This window comes from Canis aureus, chromosome 6, assembly GCF_053574225.1.
Source record: "Canis aureus isolate CA01 chromosome 6, VMU_Caureus_v.1.0, whole genome shotgun sequence".
Lineage (NCBI taxonomy): Eukaryota > Metazoa > Chordata > Mammalia > Carnivora > Canidae > Canis > Canis aureus.
The window spans coordinates 16,953,846-16,974,581 of record NC_135616.1 but is presented as its reverse complement, the minus strand read 5'-3'; the positions used below and the strand labels follow the sequence as shown (position 1 = coordinate 16,974,581).

At 36.6% G+C, this 20,736-nt stretch overlaps 1 protein-coding gene across 3 annotated transcripts in view; it reads left to right on the top strand.

Moving 5' to 3' along the window:
• The window catches only part of OSBPL1A (oxysterol binding protein like 1A), a 227,771-nt gene that overhangs the window by 44,385 nt on the left and 162,650 nt on the right, over window positions 1–20,736 (top strand). For all 3 annotated transcript variants that reach the window (XM_077900285.1, XM_077900283.1, XM_077900284.1), the window contains exons 5-7: window positions 11,249–11,360; window positions 15,767–15,852; window positions 17,012–17,156. In XM_077900285.1, coding sequence (XP_077756411.1) covers window positions 11,249–11,360; window positions 15,767–15,852; window positions 17,012–17,156 — 343 coding nt within the window. The remainder of the gene's footprint in view (window positions 1–11,248; window positions 11,361–15,766; window positions 15,853–17,011; window positions 17,157–20,736) is intronic.

The following is a 20,736-nucleotide window of genomic DNA, read 5'->3' as shown; positions in this document are numbered from 1 at the left end:
AAATCTACATGTGACTGTGCATGTGTATTTCTATTCAGTTTTATCTTTTTGGAATTCCAGGTTACCTTATAGATAAAAGACCTTCATGATTAATTTTGTACTAATTTTTTGATTTTTTTTTTACCTATATTCTCTTAGTTATTTATTCCACTCCTGTTTTTTGAAAGTGATTGTCAAATCCACCATCTAGTCTTTCTATTGAATATTTAATTTGTTGTTAATTTAATTTAATTTTTTTATTTATTTATGATAGAGAGAGAGAGAGAGAGAGGCAGAGACATAGGCAGAGGGAGAAGCAGGCTCCATGCACCGGGAGCCTGATGTGGGATTCGATCCCGGGTCTCCAGGATCGTGCCCTGGGCCAAAGGCAGGCGCCAAACCGCTGCGCTACCCAGGGATCCCCTGTTGTTAATTTTAAAGAATATTTTTCTCTGAATATTCTTTTTTGTAGTCTTTATTTCTTAACAAGGAAATAATCTCATTTTCTGAGGATATTATGGGTTTTTTAAAGGTTTTCTCCATTTTTGTCTCAAGTTTTTTTTTTTTTTTCCTCTGTCTCAGTCTTAGTCGTTTGTGTGCTGATCAGATCTCAAATCTCAAGTTGTAATGGGCTATCGATTCATGTTTAAGAGTGACATTTCTCAAAACTTGTAGAGATTCAGTAAGCATGAGTAATACTTGCTCACTTGTGGGCTTCATTGTAGGTTGAAGTTTGTTGAACTTGTATAGTAGATTGGTATGTCTTTGTACCTTTTTCATGATTTCATGTAACTGTATAACATGTACAGACCTTTGTGCTTCACATTTCCCATCTTTGTTTTTAATTTTTCTTGAAGATTTTATTTATTTAAGAGATAGAGTGTGTGTGCCAGAGAGCACAAGCAGGGAGAACAGCAGAAGGAGAGGGAGAAGCAGAGAGCCTAATGTGGGGCTCGACCCTGGGACCATGACCTGAGCTGAAGGCAGATGCTTAACTGACTGAGCCACCCAGGCACCCCAGATTTCCCATCTTTGAAAAGAGGTGTTATAATAGTATCTATCTCCTAGGATTTTTGTGAAAATTTAAATGAGTTAATAAAAGTAAAACTTTTAGAACAGTGTCTGTTACATAATTACATAGTAAATGTTAATTGAATATTGAGTATCATTATATCTTTCATTTGTTTAGAAATAATTGTCTTTTTAAATACCAAATCTAGCCTTAAATTTGCTCTTATTATGATCATAGGAAGTCATGCATCATTTTTCAGATGTACCTCTGTTGATGTTTTTAGTAAAAATTTGGATTTTGAGGAATACTTTATTTGCCTAAGTATGGGAAATTGTTTCCATGTGTATGGATATTGGATAATTAAAACTTACCCTTTTAAGTCCCTAGCTTTTAAAAAGTAGAACTTTTTTTTTTTTTTAAAATGAGGTATAACTGGAGTGCCTGGCTAATTCAATCAGTGGAACATGCGACTCTTAATCTTGGGGTTGTGAGTTCAAGTCCTATGTTGGGTGTAGAGGTTTTTAAAATCTTTTTTAAAAAATGAGGTATAATTGATTTGTAACATGCTAATTTCAGATGTACAACATAAGGTTCATTATATAAGGTTCATTATGTATTGCATAATCACAATAAGTATATAGTTAACATCTGTCACCATACAGTTACATTTTTTTTTCTTGTAAGAACTTTTAAGGTCTTTTAGCAACTTTCACATATTCAGTACAGTATTAACTATTAGCCACCATGCTGTACTTTACATCCCAATTACTTATTTACTTTATAACTGGAAATTTTGTACCTTTTGATCACCTTTGCTCATTTTGCCCATCCCCTATCCCCTGAATTGGGCAGTCATTAGTCTGTTCTATGAGTTTCATTTTGTTTTTAGATTTCTGTAAGTAACATAAAGTATTTGTTTTTTTTTTTTTTCTGTGACTTACTCCCTTAGCATAATGTCCTTGTGTTCCATTCATGTTTTTCAAATAGCAACATCCCTTTCTTTTTAATGGCTGGATATTATTCCATTTTATGTATATACTACAATTCCTTTATCCATCCATCCATTGATGGACATTTAGGTTGTTTCCATATCTCGGCTATTGTAAATAATGCTGCAGTGAATGTTAGGTATGCTGATTTTTTTTTTTTTTTTTTAGTTAGTATTTTTGCTTTCTACGGAAATACCCAGAATAAATATCCAGAAGTGCAATTGCCTGATCATATGGTAGTTCTATTTTTAATTTTTTGAAATACTATACTATTTTCCTTAGCTGTACCAGTTCACATTCCCACCAACAGTGCACACAAATTCCCTTTCTTCCCCTACATCATCACCAACACTTGTTATTTTGGTAACTATAATTCTCAGAGGTGTGAGGTAATCTCATTGTGGTTCTGATTTATATTCACTGATGATTAGTGATGTTAAATGTCTTTTTTGTGTATGTCAACCATCTGTATGTCTTCTTTCAAAAAATGTCTATTTAAATTCTCTACTCATATATATATATATTTTTTTAGATTTTTATTTTTGGATTGAGAGTTCCAGTAGGGGGAGGGGCAAAGGGAGAGAATCTTAAGCAGACTCCATGCTGAGCATGGAGCTCGATATGGGGCTTGATCCCACGACCCTGAGATCATGACCTGAACTGTAACCATGAGTCAGATGCCTATCCAGGCACCCCCCCCCCTGCTCATCTTTTAATTGGATTGTTTTTCTACTATTGAGTTGTAGGAACTCTTTGGATATTAACTTATCAGATACATAATTTGCAGATTTTTTTTTTCCCATTCAGTAGGTTCCCTTTTCATTTTGTGGATGGTTTATTTTGCTGTGCAGAAGCTTTTTTTTTTTTTTTTTAACTTTTCATTTTTAATTTTTTACTTTTGGGGTCAAATCTAAAAAATCACTGCCAAGACATGTTAGGGAGATTACCACCTATGTTTCCTTCTAGGAGTTTAATGGTTTCTGGGTGGGAGCTAGTTTTTGTGTATAGTGTGATATGGTGGTCCAGTTTCATTCTTTTGCATGTGACTGTCCAGTTTTCCCAGCACCGTTTATTGAAGAGACTGTCCTTTCCCCATTGTGTGTTCTTGGCTCCTTTGTTATAAATTGGCCATACATGCATGGCATATTTTTTGATAGCTATATTTGAAATATTATAACACATCTCCCTGCTTTCTCTAATACAGTGTATCCACATAATGAAGCCCCTCTCCCCATAAAATATTCTGCTATTTTCCTTAGAATTATATTGAAGTTACAGCTCATTATTGAAGTAGGTTTCTTGAACTTCTGAATTCTAAGAGTTCAATGAGCATAATTTATGGAAGTTAATTCTTTTTTCTAACTTTGAAACATGAAATCTATGTTGAGATTGCTTTACAAGACGTAAAATTTTCATGTGGAATTTCTGTTAAAAGTAGACTTTTTTTTAAAGGGAGAGGGTGGGAGGGACAGAGGGGGAAGGAAAGGGAATTCCAAGCAGGCTTTATGCCCAGTGCAGAGCCAGAGATGGGGTCCAGTCTTAGAACTGTGAGATCATGACCTGAGCTGAAATCAAGAGTTGGACACTTAAACAACCAAGCCACTCAGGCGCCCCTGAAGTAGATTAGTTTTACAGGAAGAAAAATAGCTTTAGCAATCAACATGGGAATGGTCATAGCATACTACTACTCATAGTAGCCCAAAGGTGGATACAGACTAAATATTTGTTAAATCTTTAAGGGATACATAGAATGTGGTATACCCATATGGTTGGAGTCTTACTCAGCAGCAGGAAGGAATAGAGTACTGATACATGCTGCAGCACTAAGGAACCTTGGAAATGTGCTGAGTGAAAGAAGCCAGACACAAAAGGCTGCCACATATTGAATCATTCTATTTGTAGAAATACTCTGAATAGGCAAATCTATAGAAGCAGAAGGTAGATTAGTGGTTGCCAGAGGTTTAGGGAAAAGAGGTTTGGGGAGTGGTTAATGGGTAAGATTTCTTTCTGGGATGATAAAATATTCTGAAATGAGCTAGTGATGATGGTACACAACTCTGAATATACTAAAAGCCACAGAATTGTGCACTTTAAAAGGGTGAAATTTATAGTATGTGAATTATGTCCTGAAGCTGTTATTTAAAAAAAACAACCTGGGTATGGAAGTTTTTCAAGTGTTTCATCTGAGTTAGATGAGTTGTCTGATGAGCGCATAATAATGGTGCAGTGAGGGACTTCTCGGTGGCTCAGTGGTTGAGCCTCTGCCTGTGGCTTAGGTCATGATCATGGGGTACTAGGATTGAGTCCTGCATTGGGTTCCTGGCAGGGAGCCTGCTTCTCCTTCTGCCTATGTCTCTGCTTCTCTGTGTGTCCCATGAAAGAATAAAAACAATCTTGAAAAAAAAAAATAAGGTACAGTGAGGGAATGACAGTTTGCAGAGCAGAGTGAATTAGGGCAGTTTAGGGGTGTGGTTCACAGTTATGTTAATTTTGTTTTGCTCTAACCTTTGTACTAGTAGACCTAACATACAATGTGGTGCCTATTTTTTTTTTAAAGAAGGAAAAAGACAGGGTATCAGGCTCAAAGTAAATACTCCTCTTCTTAATGGGTAAATGCTACTTGAGGCAGGGTTGGAAGGGTACCTTCTCTGAGCAAGATGCATGTTTTAGTTCTGAATTTTAAAGAATATTATTAAAATGTATCTACTTTTCCTTTATCAACTTCCTTAGCACTTGATTATTTTGATTCTTTATAGTCTTTGTCCTGGCTCTCCTCATGAACAGATAGTTTTCTTAAAGGTCATCAGTGGTTTACTATTTTGAAGGCTTTCTGTTTTCAGTTTTTCTGTACCTATATTCTAACAAAGGTGATCACTTATCTGGGAGAAGATGTACGGTCTTGTTGCATATCTGGCTATGGTTCCTGTCTTTTTTCCTTTATCCTTCATTGTGGGTATTCCTCTGACTTTTTTTTTCTTTTAAACCATCCTTCTCTTTTCCCTTGAAACTTTCCCCATAACAAAACCCATGTGCTTTTATAGCTTTATTATTTTCCCTGGAAGATTATGTAGAAATTTGTGTTTTGACCTCCCACTTCTCTCCAGGCATCCACATCCTCTGTTGTGCTGCATGGTGGGCACACTTACCTGCCCTCAGGTTATCTTGAAATTTCATGTTTCTAAAGTGATACTCTTCTTCCTCTACATATGCTCCTTATACAGTATTTGAGTTGGTCATTGAAATACATTTTACTTTAAATCCTCCTTTTTGCTGTCTCCACTTGAGAACAAACTCCCTACTTTTTACCTGGACTGTGTCTCTGATTTTCTAATCTCTCCAATTTTCTAATTTTGTAGTTAGAATTTAATTCTACCCTGTGCAGGGTTTCCCAGTCAGTATCCTAAAGTCAGCTCTGATTTGGGGATCCCTTTGCTATTCATTATCTAAGTTGGTTTCCTTCTTGTGGAGGGTCTTGCATAATGGTGAGAGCTTCAGCATGGTAAGTGAATAACAAGAGTGTGGAGAGCCATGGAAGGCTCAGAAGAGAACCACATCTTCAGCCGATGGAAGGCGTGCCTCTGAGGAGGAAGTGGATGGAGCCAGACTTCCATAGAGCACCACTGACTACGCAGGACTGGATTAGGAATTCCAGATCCTGGGAGATGAAGAGAAAGATGACAACTCATTGGTTACCATCTGGACAAAGTGGTTAAGAAGTCAGGATGGTCTTTAATTTTGGCATAGAGAAGCATAGTTAGGCTTACTTTTTTTCCTGAACATAAGAATAATGATCCTGCAACAGACTCTTAAAATTAAAAAACCTCTTCTACTCAAAAAGGCATTAAAAATCAGCACCGACCTAGCCGTTGGGATGTTTCATTGATGTCCCTGGATTAGAAATTCAGCCACTGGTCTCTTAAAATGCCTTCTATTTTCTAATTCTGTTTCGGGGAATAACAGCCTTTTCTAACATCATTTCTGCCTGAAAGCTTGTATTCCTTACCTGAGGGCTTCTGAAAAGACAGGTTGCTGGGCCCTGTCCTCAGCATTTCTGATTCATTGGGTCTGAGATGGGGCCTGAGAATTTACATTTCTGCAGATTTCATGGGTGATGCTAATACTGCAGGTCTAGGGAAGTACACTCTGAGAACTTTTGCTCTAAGTCTTATATAGTGATCTGACGATCGTTCTAACTTGAGGTCTGATGTCATTCCTCTGAAACCTTTCAAGCATATCCCTTTACCATTCAGAGAACCTGAGCTCTCTAAAATTGTATGTAACAACTCTTCACGCTCTACATTGCCCTGTTGCTTCTGTACCCTTTTTCCATGTTATTGAAGTATATTCTTTTTCCCTAATGGTATTTCTCTGTACCTTTGCTCATACCATTCACTCTCCCTTTGGGGATTTATATCATTCAAGCTCCCTGTTAGTCTTTATAGTCTTCCTGAAGATCATATCAGGATAATTGAACTCTGTGCAGTTGCAAAAATGGTATAAGACAATTAGATGAGGTATTAAATAGGATGAGAGATAACCTTGCTTAACTGAAATGTGCTATGTGCTACCAGTTTTGAGTAATTCTAATCATTATTTAAGCAACTTTGAGATTTTATACACTATACAGTTGACCCATCTAAAGTACACAATTCAGTGATTTGGATATGTTGACAGTCTTCTACAACCATCAACACAATCCATTTTAGAACATTGTCATCACCCCAAAAAGAAACCACATAATCCTGTAACTCTGTTACCCCTCCCCCTTACCCCAGGATATTACTAATCTGTCTATCTCTATGAATTTGCCTATTCTGGACATTTCATATAAATGGAATCATAGGATACATGGTCTTCTGCAACTGGCTTCTTTTACTTTGTATAATATTGTCAAGATTCATGACATGGCATATATTAATACTTCATTGTTTTTTCTTGACAAAGAATATGCCATTGTATGGACATTTGACCCACTCATCAGTTGATGGACATTTGGATGGTTTCCACTTTTCAGATACTATGAATAATGCTGCTCTGAACATTTATGTGTAAGATCTTGTAGTTCATTTCATTTCTCTTGGATATATACCTAGCAGTGGAATTGCTGCATCATATAGAATCTCTGTGCTTAGTATTTTGCAGAACTGTCAAATTTTTTTCCAAAGCATCTGCACCATTTTACATTCCCACTAGCATTGTTGTGAAGGTTCCAGTTTCTTCACATCCTCACCAACACTTGTTATCATCAGCCTTCTTAATTTTAGACATTATAATAGTTACCAAATATTATCTCATTTGGTTTTTATTTGTATTTCTGTAATGCAAATGTTGTGCATCTTTTTGTATGCTTATTGGCCATTCTTTAGAGAATGTCTATTGAAGTCCTTTGCCCATTCATTTAAAATACTTTTTTAAATTTGAAGACTTAAATTTTATAGAGCAGCTTCATGTTGACATCAAAATTCAGAGGAAGATAGAGACTTCTTACATGTGCTCTATCCCTACACATGCACAGCCTCCCCCATTATCAGCATCCTCCACCAGAGTGGACCATTTGTTGCAGCTGATGAACCTGCATTTGTTACAGCCGATGAACCTGTGTTAACACAACTGCCCATAGTCCATAGTTTACCTTAGGTTCAATCCTGTTTGAATTAGGACAAATATATAATATGCGTGTATCATTATACCATTTTACAGAGTATTTCCACTGCCTCTGTGCTCTGCTTACTTATTCTTCTCCTTATCCTAGCCTCTGGCAACTACTGATCTTTTTTTATTAATGTCTCTAGTTTTGACTTTTCCAGAATGTCTTCTAGTTGGAATCATATAGTATGCAGCCTGTGCATTTTTTAATCAGATTGGGTTTTTTTGTTGAGTTTTAGCGGTCATTTATATATCCTGGATATACATTTATCAGATATATGATTTGCAAATATTTTCTTCTATTCTCTGGATTACCTTTTCACTCTCTTGGTGTATACCCTTTGAGGTACAAGGTTTTAAATTTTAATATAGTTCAGTTTCTTTTTTTTTTTTTTTGCCTGTGCTTTTGGTAGCATAGCCAAAAAAAAAAAAAAAAATCATTATAGAATCCAATGTCTCGAAACTTTGTTGCTGTTTTCTTTTAGGATGTTTATTGTTTTAGATCTTACATTTAGGTCTTGGTCCATTTTGCTTTAATTTTTGTATATGGGGTAATGCACAAATCTGACTCCTTCCTTTCTTTTTTTTTGCTTGGTGGATATCCAGTTTTCTCAGCACCATTTGTTGGAATTTTTCCTTTAGAATGGTCTTGGCACCCTTATTGAAAATCATTTTACCATATATGTGAGAGTTTATTTCTGGACACTCTTATTATGTTCCATTGGTTTATGTGTCTTTATGCCATTACCACAGTTTTGATTACTATAGCTTTGAGCTAAGTTTTGAAATTAGGCAGTGTGAGATCTCCATCTTATCTACCCCCCCCCCCCCCCCGGCAAGTACTGATTGGCTTTTTAGGGTCCCTTGAGATTCCATAGGAATTGAAAGGTATTGCAATGAATTTATAGATTGTTTTGGGTGGTTTGCACATCTTAATATAAGTTTTAAATCTTACTACCTGTGTGCACTAGCTGCCTTGCATTTATGCTGTTTTTAATTCCCTTCAGCCGTGTCTTAAAGGTTTAGGGTCCAAGTCTTTTTGCCTTCATGGTTGAGTTTATTGCTAAGCATTTTATTTCTTTTGATGCCACTGTAAATGGAATTGTTTTTCTTAGTTTTCCAATTATTCATTTTATCTTTGCCTTTTTTAAAAAATTTTTATTTTATTTTATTTATTTATGATAGTCATACAGAGAGAGAGAGAGAGAGAGAGAGAGAGGCAGAGACATAGGCAGAGGGAGAAGCAGGCTCCATGCACCGGGAGCCCGACGTGGGATTCGATCCCGGGTCTCCAGGATCGCGCCCTGGGCCAAAGGCAGGTGCCAAACCGCTGTGCCACCCAGGGATCCCTCTTTGCCTATTTTTAAATTGGATTGTCTTTTTATTGAGTTGTAAAAGTGTTTTATTCTGGATACAAGTCCTCTATCTGATATATGATTTATAAATATTTTCTATCACTCTGTAGGTTGTTTTACATTCTTTTCTAGTACAAAAACACTTCCCCCAAAATGCTACCCTTAAGATGATAGGAAATGCTAAGATTTTATTAGAATTCATTTTATTAAAATATTAGACAATCATTTTTCTATTTTTAAATGTAATATATTTTATAGAATAGTAGTTAGCTGTATTATAATAATGTATTATATAGACAACTACATAAATACTATATCCTGGAAAATACATGATATATTGGAAAATGGGGGTATCACACAAGCAACTGTCATATAAGCAAAATTATATTTAAAAAAACAGCTTCAGGGGGATCCCTGGATGGCTCAGTGGTTTAGCGCCTGCCTTTGGCCCAGGGCGTGATCCTGGAGTCCCGGGATCGAGTCCCGTGTTGGGCTCCCGGCATGGGGCCTGCTTCTCCCTCTGCCTGTGTCTCTGTCTCTGTCTCTCTCTCTCTCGCTCTCTCTCTGTGTCTATCATGAATAAATAAATAAATCTTTTTTTTTTTTTTTTTTTTAAACAGCTTCAGGGGAGCCTGGGTGGCTCTGTCCGGATCTGAATCTTGGTTTCGTCTCAGGCCATGATTTCTCATGGGTTGTGAGATTGAGTTCCACATCGGGCTCCTGATTCCATGGGGGAGTCTGCTTGAAGATTTTCTCCTTCTGCCCCTCCCTCAACTCACGCTTTCTCTCTCTCCCTCTCTCTCTCTTTTTCTCTCAAATGAATAAATATTTTTTAAAAAAGTCTCAAACTTATGCATAAGAAAAAGGATTACAAAGAAATACACCAAAATGTTTATAGTGGTTATATAGTGACTAGGACGATGAGTATTTTGTTTTCTACTTATTTTGTGCTTTTTAGATGTATTCAAGCATTTCTTAGTACAAAAAATTTATGAAAAGAATATAGGAAATTTTTTTAACCAAAAGGAAAAATGTAACTCATGGATAAACATAACATGTAATGACACAGGATATCACTCTGTATATATCAGTGCACAATCAGCCTGACCATTAGAATAGCACTGTTTCATGTTGCCCTCACGTAGAATGAAAAAGGACATGTTGCCACCATCCTCTCTGTGGGTGCTATGCATTCCAGTAACATTAAACATCAAATCTCTAATATGCTTCTGCAAATTTGCATTGTTCTGCATTTCTCCTGCCCTGTTGTATAAATGAACTGTACCAGTGGTACTGGACTTACATATGTTACCAATTAGTTTGAAATTCCTAAAAGCAGTTAACTGCTTAGAGTAAATGTGAATGATGGTTTGTTGTTGAATACTTTTTAAGGAGATTGCTTCACTACAAGCCATTCCTTTGGTAGTGTATCCTATCAGTCTATATCAATCACATTAGAAGATGATGTTCTGTATCTTATACACGTCAATTAAAAACCTAGGTCTGTGGGGCAGTCTTTTTTTTTTTTCCCCAACAGGGGTTATATGAATAATGTTAAATGAATGTGTTACCTGCTATAATTTTAACAATGGCTTTGTTAACTTATACATTTAGTTTAACCACATGAATCAATTTGGTAGAACAATCAGATGATTACTTAAAAAATCAGTTATAGAAGTTTGTGTCAGATGTGGATTGGCAATTGTTTAGGCAAGCTTCAGTTATTACAGTTAGTTGAACTGTAATACCGTTGATTCTTGAATAACACAGGTGAAGGGGCACTGAGCCCCGCACAGTTGGGAATTTACATGTAACTTTGACTCTCCCAAAACTTAACTACTAAGAGCCTGCTGTTGACCAGAAGACTGATAACACACACAATTAATCAACACATATTTTGTATGTTATATGTGTTATATATACTCTATTCTTAGAGTAAAGGAAGCTAGAGAAAAGACAGTACTAAGAAAATACTAAGGAGAAAATACATTTACAGTAGTGTGTTGTATTTATTTAGAAAATGTGCATCTGAGTGGACCTGCACTATTCAGTTGTGTGTTATGCAGGATGGGCTGTAGTGAGCTTCCTGTAGTTAGTGTAATCCCTTACTGTATACATAATTGATGTGCTACATGGATTCCTGTGGTACTGGTGGCGATTATAGAAGCTTAGCAGTAATTAGCAATTTAGAAAAGGGATATCATACAATAAAGTTTTAGTTTAATAGCTAAAAACAGTTTCTCTGCCTTTTTTTTTTTTTTTTTTAGGAATTGGTAATGCTTCTTTTAGAATATAATGCAGATGCTACTGTTGTTAATGGGAGTGGACAGACAGCAAAAGAAGTCACTTATGACAAAGAAATCAGAAACATGCTTGAAGGTAAACATTATGGATCTTAATATAAACAGCATTTACTTTAGCAATTGGCAAGGTAAAAAATGTATGTAGATAGCTTCTGGGATACCCAAATAGATGACACTGAGCTTATGCTCTAATGATAAGGTAATCTTGGAGTCTTTGATTAGCCACAAAATTAGGAATTTCCTCACACCCTCAAACTAAAACATTTTTAAAACTTGCCATTATGTTGTATGATCAAACCTTTAACAAAATAAAGCGTAGAGAAGGAGAAACCTGAGAAGGAATATAGCTAGTGAGCTGCAGAAGCCTCATAATGAAGGAATACAGAAGTGCAGGCTAGAGAAGCTGCAGGAGGTGCAGCTAGCAGGGAGGACCATCTGGCTGGCTCCATTGTCCTGAGGATGTCACTGTAGGACAGCAGCCAACAGTAATTTCTTGATGGATCAGCATCATTGTTAGGAACTTCAGGTATTAAATTGTGTTAAAGAAGATAGGAGTCTGCAGTAACTTGGAACAGTTTTTCTAAGAACAAAACAAACATTATGATGCTTATGTTGGGAGACTCTCATGTGTTAGGCCGTCCTCTGAATGGCCACAACTTTGCTATAATTACCAATTTTTTTTTTTTTTTGGTAGTATTTCTATGCTAGAGAAGAGATTTCTTAATTTCTACTTTATAATAGAAAGCACATATCTTGTGTTTCTTTGCTTTGTAATTCGGAGATAGGCAAGTTAATTTTGTATTTAAAGGGTATTTCTTAATTAGTATTTTTTAGCTATGTAAAAACCAGTATCTTTTTACTGCTTTCCAGTTGTTCCCTGAAAACTAAAATGTTCTCTTGTTTTCCAGTTCAAATAATGTCTGCTTGTTCAGAATCCTTAGTTCACTGTCTTAACTCACTCTTGCTTTTGTAATAAAACCCTTCCATTTAAAATGAACAAGCATATCAACATAAAACATCATCTGTAAGGCTCTATGTTATGTGATTTGGGGGAGATTGCACATATTACATGTGATCCCTGCCCTTTAATATATTGTGATCTGAGAGGACGAGGTCCTGTTCTTGACTGTGTCCTGTCATCTTATTATTTTTTTAAGTAATCTCTGTGTTCAACATAGGGCTTAAATTCATGGCCTTGAGATTAAGAATTGCATGTTCAACCCACTGAGCCAGCCAAGTGCCCCTGTCGTGTTAATTGTAACAAGATGAGAACCTGGAACTGAGGTTCTCCTATCAGAGTGGAATGTTAGTTTAGTCTGACAAGTTGCCATTTGATGGGTCAATCATAAAGACCTGTTTTACTGCCTCCCCAAATCCAGAACTAATAAGGACAAGGGCTTAGTTGACTTATGGACATTATGATTTGTCAGCTAATAAGGTGCTGCCAGCCTGGGAAATGGAAGTAGAAACTTAATTGATTCTGCTCTGATGAGATCACGTTAGCCAGACAGAATTTGTGCATATAGCCTCAAATGGGCCAGACTTCAGGGAGTGCATCTAACTTTGAAGACTATAAGTAGAACAGAAACCACATGGTAGGATAATACATTAGAGATAGGAAATAGTCACAACCAAATCATACTTAAGTATATAAAGAACTGTTACATTGTGGTCTTATTTGTGCCAGACCAGAGCCAGGTTGACTAAGTTGGTGGAGTGCCAGGAAGTTATCTTTCGGTCCTGTGCATGTAATAATGGCTTGGGTTGCATTTCAAGGTATAGTGAGTTCGCATGATTGGAGTTACTTGGACAAGGGTAGATTACTATTTGTCAGGCACTAGAGAGGAATACCTTCTTCTGCATACCATTTGTCTTTCATTTTATTTTGAAAAGTTTCTAACCTATGGGAAAGTTTCAAGAATAGGACATGAACATGTCCTCTATTTAGATTCACCAGTCACATCCTTTTATATGTTATTTAATGTTATTTATTAATTTTAGTTTTTTTGCAGAATTGTTTATAATTTACAGTCACTAATTCTTTAGCTCTAAATATTTCAGTGTGTATCCTTTAAGAACAAGGATATCTTCTTATATAATCACACTAAAATGATCAATTTCAGAAAATACTAATATAATACATATAATTTATATTCAGATTTTTGTCAGTTGCCCAAATGTTCTTTGTAGAAGTTCCCCTTCAACCCATAATCCAATCCAGAATCTCATTGTGTTGTCACACTACTTTAGTGCCCTTTATCTAGAATAATTCCTTAGCTTTTGTCTGTCATGATCTTGACCGTTTTGAAGAAGGCAGATTGTAGAATTATTTGTAGATGTTTGTTTTTGTTTTTGTTTCGTTTTGGGTTTTTTGCTTTTCATATAATTAGATTCAGGATACGGATTTATGGCAGGAATGGAGAGGTTGTATCTTTCACCAGTGCATCACAGTAGGAGAATACATGATGTCATTTTGTTCTGTTACTGGTAATGTTATTTCTGATAACTCAGTGGTCCACGGTAAAGGTACTGCCCCTCCTTTGTAAGTAATAATCTGTGGGGAGAAAATATAAATTTCCTGTTTACCAATAATTTTTTTTGACCAATCTTTTGATCAGTCATTTTAACATTCATAATTTCTGCCTTAAATCATTTATTACTATGGAGATTGCAAAATGGTGATTGCCTGTTGTTAATGAAGTACATTTGCTAGGTTCTTGCCTGCATTTCAAGTATATTAAATGTATATGCACAGGTTAGCGTTTGGGTGCCTTCCTCTGAGGTGGAGAGGGAGTCTGGGTGTGGAAATAAAAACGTGAGAATAGGAGATGATGGTACATTGGGAATGTTAGTCATTTCTTAAAGCTAAACTAGTTCCAGTTATTGCTGTGTTTAAGATTGCAACCACAGTGTTGTCCCAGTCACTTGGTTCCCTAACCAGCGTTTTTTGTCCATGACTTGACTTCAGCTAGGAAGACCTGAGAAATCTTTTATAGTTTTACTCCCTTAAAGCCTTTGCACAGGATTTTGTGACATGTTTTAAGTGAGATGACTGAGCCTTTTTATAAGATAGCTGCTTTTTTTTTTTATATAAGCCAGAACAGAATAAAAACCTATCAAAAAGAGACCTTATTGCATATTCCAGTCTCTTATTATTTTTTTTTTTCTTTATTTATGATAGTCACACAGAGAGAGAGAGAGGCAGAGACACAGGCAGAGGGAGAAGCAGGCTCCATGCACCGGGAGCCCGACGTGGGATTCGATCCCGGGTCTCCAGGATCGCGCCCTGGGCCAAAGGCAGGCGCTAAACCGCTGCGCCACCCAGGGATCCCTATTCCAGTCTCTTAAATTGGATTGCCGGTTGCTCTCTTTCCCTGTAAGTGTAATTTAAGAAGCACAGTAGTGATGAGAGCATGGTCTCTAGAACCAGCCTGCCCAGGTTCAAATCCCAGCTCCTCTATTTCCAGCTGTATGACCTTGGTTTAATTCCTTAACTTCGGACACCTGGGTAGCTTCAGTTGTGATCCCGGAGTCCTGGGATTGAGTTGCATGGGTCTCCCCACAGGGAGCCTGATTCTCCCTAGGTCTCTGCCTCTCTGTGTGTGTCTCTCATGAATGAATGAATGAATGAATAAATAAATAAATAAAATCTTTAAAAAAAATTCCTTAACTTCTTAGTGCCTCAGTTTCTTCATGTGTAAAATCAGGGTAATAGTAACACCTACTTCATAGCATAGTTAGGATTTCATGAGTTAATATATTTTTTTCAAAATTTAATTTTAAAGTATAGTTGACCTACAATGTTCTGTTAGTTTCAGGTGTACAACATAGTGCTTCGACATAGTGCATATATGTTGCACAGGTGTTCACCATGATAAGTATAGTTATCATCTGTCACCATATAAGGTTATTACAGTAAGGACTGTATTCCATATGCTGTATTTTTTTCATCTCTGTGACTTATTTTATAACCGGAAGTTATTTTTTAAAGTGCTTTGAATAGCACTTGGCATGTAAGTGCTATAAAATTTGTTAAAATGTTATATTAGGTGGAAGTATAGAAGTATATATGAATCTACTTAGTTACACAGCTTGTACATCTTCCTACTGGTGCTATTTCTTACTGTTACTTTTCAGATTCTAAGGTTCTGGAAGGTATGAATGCTAGTCCTCAATGTATCTATCTTTCCAAGGCAGATCTGTAATAGTATTTCAGCATGCAAAAGTAAGTCATAATTATTTGTGATGGGTATTGTAGTAAGATACTTAAAGTCCTCTGAATTGAAAACATAACATCGTCTAAAGCTGAAAGAAGTTGAACTCTATCTGAAATGTAAGGCATTAAGGATAACGATAAAGTCTTTAAATGCATTTGAATTCTAATTCAGAACATTGTAACTCCCCCCCCCCCCATTGATCGTTCATTCATATATCTTTGTAATGATTTTGCTAAAGGATTCTAACTGTACTTTCCTTTTGCAGCTGTAGAAAGGACTCAACAAAGAAAGCTTGAAGAAGAACTTTTGGCAGCAGCAAGAGAGGGCAGAACAGCAGAACTCATAGCTCTGGTAAAACAGCAGCAACTATGTGTATTAGTTCTTTACCCTCCAGGAAGATTTTGACTTAATGTTAACTTCATGACTTAGTCCAGTTGCAGGACCAAAATCCTGGAGGTTATGATAGTTATAATAATAGTACAAAAATCCTTAAATATCCAAAAACACTTGGCATAATTATAGCTTAAGCAGGATATATTATAATGATTATATTTTTCTCTGAATTTCTGATTTAACCCCCACCTCCTACTGAAAACTTGGTGGATTAAGAAACTGATTTTTCAAGGCAGGTACTTAATGTAAGGATAATTTTTTTTCCAGATTAAGCCAATTTAAAATCGAAACAAAATGTAGGATCCAAAAAAGGAACAAGTTTCTCTAATTTTGATAAGTAGTAATTTCTGAAAGATAAGCTATACTTTTAGAAAGTAACATACACGGAAGGGACAATATTTGGGAATTTTATATCATGTTAGAATAGACTGAAAACTTTACCCATTTCTTTTTTTCCTTTTGAAGACCTACTTTCCAGTTTCCATTTTCCACTTAGTCTCATTAAACATGAAACCAAATTTGTTCTAAATTCAAGACTGAAGCATTGCCATTTGCTTTAAAGTTATTTCAGCTCATTTGAAAAGGCCTCTTTGGTTTCCAAGTAAAGTGCCTAAAACATTTTTTAAGCTTTGTGAAATGGAGACTATATTAAGAAGTTTTTGAAGCAGTCAGTTGGGAACAACAAATTCTATAGAACATTTAACATTTAACACACTTAACGTTTATGGTTTTAACTCTTCTGAATGACTGTCTATGGTAGGCTGCTTTGTACTTCTGTCCCAAGTGTGAGTCACAAGACTGGTAGAAGCGAGCACATCTCAGTGAAATCTCAGTGTCCAGGGGTGGGTGGGGTGGCTTTGGTGTAGTGTGTGGTGTCTGTTGTCAGGGGAATGTGGGACCTGAGATCTCCTGGCAACCTGAGGACAAACGTGGAGAGAGATACGGACTCACTGGTTTAGTGGGCAAGAAGCTCTTGACTTCCTAGAGCTATGGTCTTCATCAGGTCTGTAGTTGGAGCGTCTACCAGATTATTCAGTAACACCTTAATGTGCTTTATAGGAGAAAGTCTATATTTGACATGTAATTCTGCATTGCTTTTTTTTTCTTCATTTGTTAGCTCAACAGGCCTAATCCTCCTGATGTTAATTGTTCGGATCAGTTAGGAAATACACCCTTGCATTGTGCAGCTTACCGTGCTCATAAGCAGTGTGCCTTAAAACTTCTAAAAAGTGGAGCTGACCCAAATCTGAAGAACAAAAATGGTAAGCATGTCAGTAAAAGCCTTTGTTGGTCATTTTGAAGCTATAAAAATAAGTCAGTGCCATATAAAATTGCTTTGTTTTAGTATCCAGCCTTTGTTAAACTCTATGGCCCTTACTTAATTTTGAAGTCAAGGCATTCACACAAAAGAAAAAAAATAAACTAATTTCCTTCCTAGTTTGAGTTAACTGTTTAGTAATACCTACTCCATAGAAGGCAGTAGATTAAGATAGAGTTCCACCCTTGAGAGAAAAAAAATACAGTTGATTCTCATTATTTAAAGTAGTTATATTCTGCCAATTGTTGTGAACAGAGAATTAACGAATACTGAGCCATTCCTTCTAAGGAAAATACAGAGTTAGGTTCCGAGAGGCTCTGGTCACAACATTTTTATATTGATTAGTACATAACCTTGTTTTGTATGTATTTCTTTTAATAACATCTTATTTAACGTATATTGTTAATTCATGAACGTGGGAGCTTTTGCCAACAGCACTATCACTCATGCCTGGGCAGAGTTAGTCTGATACAATATATTGTCCATAAAGCACATCGCAGCCCTCTTGTAATTAGGAACTCTAGATAACAGTTCAATGCCATATTTGGTGGCCAGTTTCAACAGCAAAACAAAAAGCAAAAATATTGAAAACGCGGCATTAGGTAGACTGTGATGGGGAAAGTTGTTTACTGTGTGAGAACTGAAACAAGAAGGCAGAGTGTCACCTTGTTCTTTACCACTTTGGACTTGCCTGTGAATGACCAAGAAATTGTAGTAAGTATTGATTTTAGGGTTACAAATTTTAGAAATAGGCACATCTGCAAGTATGGAATGTATAAGTAATGAGTTTCAACTCTACATGCGTGACAGTATCAGAGATGGGATCAGATAACCACAAGAGAAGCTACGACAGGTGTCTTGGGTATTCAGAGGGGGAACACTGGATTAGTGCCATTACCATTTTTTAGGATGCCTCCCTCTGCCTAGCATCATTACGACCTGACTTGGCAGTGGTCCACCACAACCCTCTGTTCACCTCCATGATTGCCAAAATTATACTCCATGGTAATTGTTGGCATATGTTACTGCATCCCATGAGACTGGATTCCTAAAGGCAGGGCTAATACTTCACTGTCTGGTTTAGCTGGGACCTAGAGTAATGTATAGCATGTGACACCTTCTACATGTTGCATGTTTGTTAAAGATTTGAGTAGTTAGAAATGGCTTCATGAAGGAATAGATACTTAATATGGACTGAAGTCCTTGTAGGATTTAAAAAAAAATCCTCTCTAAATACTTGTATCTCTAACAAAAGGCCCTATCCATATATATTTTTTTCTTTTCAAATATAAACGGATACCTGTGTGGCTCAGTGGTTGAATGTTTGCCTTTGGCTCAGGGCATCCTGGGTTTCTAGGATTGAATTCTGCATTGGGCTCCCTGCAGGGAGCCTGCTTCTCTCTCTGCCTATGTCTCTGCCACACTCTCTGTGTTTCTCATGAATAAATAAATAAAATCTTTAAAAAAAATCATTAAATTTTGGAAAGGGTATTCAAAGCAGAGCTAAGATTATAACAAAGTCATTAAGGTAAAAAATTCAAGTTACATTTAGATGACATCCTCAGTTTAGCACATCCATACACATGAAGAGGAGCACTACTTGGTAATCCTATGCATGCAGATTAGGCTTGCATGGTGGAAAGCCTTATTATATGCCAGATCATTTTACCCCTTAATTTGGAAGTTCAGGGGACCATGATAAGGAAATAGAGGAATAGTAGAGAGATAAAATACTTTTTTTTTTTTTTTAAGTTTTTTAAAAATAAGGACCATATTGACCTGGTCTTAGGTGAGAGGTAGTTAGGGCCTGAACTTTTATTGACCTCAATAGGAGTAGAAAGGAAAAAAGAAAATTGAATTCTCTGCTCCCCTCTCTTCCTTTGGCCCTTATACTATAGACTGGCACTATCCAGTAGGTATATAACAAGAGCCACATACATAATCTTAAGTTTTCTAGTAACCACATTTAAAAAGTAAAAAATGATGAAATTTGTTTTAATGTGCTTTATTTAAAACAGTATATCCAAAAAACCATGTGAACATTTAATCAGTGAAAAATAGATTTTTACATCCCCTTTTTGATACTAAGTCTTTGAAATCTGGTGTGTTATTTTACACTTAACAGCACATCTTAGTTTGAGCTAGCCATATTTCAAACCACTGCATAACTACATGTGGTTAGTGTCCACTATATTGGACATAACAGTTCTAGGCATACCAAACTATTTGAGTCTATGGTTAACCATGCTTTCCTTACCATGTGTGTGCTCTTCTCCCTGCCAGAAATGCATTTTTCCTGCTTGTATATTTGGTAAACTCTAGTCTCACTTTAAGAGTTAGCTCAAATTGTCTTCCCCAGAGAGGCTTTCCCTGTATCTGTAGGATAAATATAGGTTCTTCCTGTAATAAAAGAAGATAAACCAGGCAATAGAGAAGGGAAAGCACTCAGGAGATGTGAGGGAAATACCAGTTCTATGGAAGTCAAAGGAAGAGAGAATGTGGAGTTAAGGGAAGGGTGTATTTGTTGTCATATGCAACTTAGCTACTACAGGTGTCTTGGGCATTCAGACTGAAAAAGATAAACATTTAGACAAGGCTGTGGAATTGAGTGACTCAGTGCCCAAAGGTCTTTTCTGAAAGGGTAGTGTCCACTGGGTAGTTGAGCAACAGCTAGGTTAGAGGTAAGGATTGAGTAGGCAGTGAGGAAGCTAAGGCAGCACTACTTATCTGCTTCTTTGCAATATTTACGAACAGAAGGAATGGTTTCATGGCCAAGAGGAAGATTTTTTTAGGCAGAGGGATTTCAGCATGTTTTTAAAGTTAGAGGACTAATGTAATAGAAAAAGAGCTTGATGATTTAATTGTGACAGTAAGAAAATGTAACTTTAAAAAATGCAATGCTTTGGTAACAGCAGAAAAAGGAACATGTTCCAATTGAAGGACATTAAAGAAGACCTAAAAATGGAGAGACCTACCATGTTCTTGGTGGGAAAAACTCAGCATTAAAAAGCTAACAGTTCTCTCCAAATTAATTCAAAGCAACCCCAGGCAGAATCCTCAAAGGGTTTTCATAGGACTTGACTACCTACCTTTCATTTATATAGAAAAGTCCAGGGCAATGAATTTTAAAATGGAAGAGAAGCAGAGGGGTTTGTCCTGCTGGATAAAAAGACTAATTCTGAACCTATGAGAAGTAAAACATTCCTTTATTTAACAAATATGTATTGTTTATGTGCTAGATACTATTCTGGGGACTAGGGATCTAGAGCATTGGGGTGGGGGGAAGCAAATTCCTGCTTTCTGGGAGCTTACATTTTAATAGGAAAGGGCCAATTAAAAGCAAAAATTATATCAGATGAGATTTGTGCTAGGAGAGGGGAAAAAGGCAGAGAAGTGGGGGGGGCAGGAATTAGAAGTGTGTTGGGTGTGAGACGTCTGGATGGCTCACGGGTTGAGCATCTGGCATGATCCTGGGTCCAGGGATCCAGTCCCATGTTGGGCTCCCTGCAAGGAGCCCGCTTCTC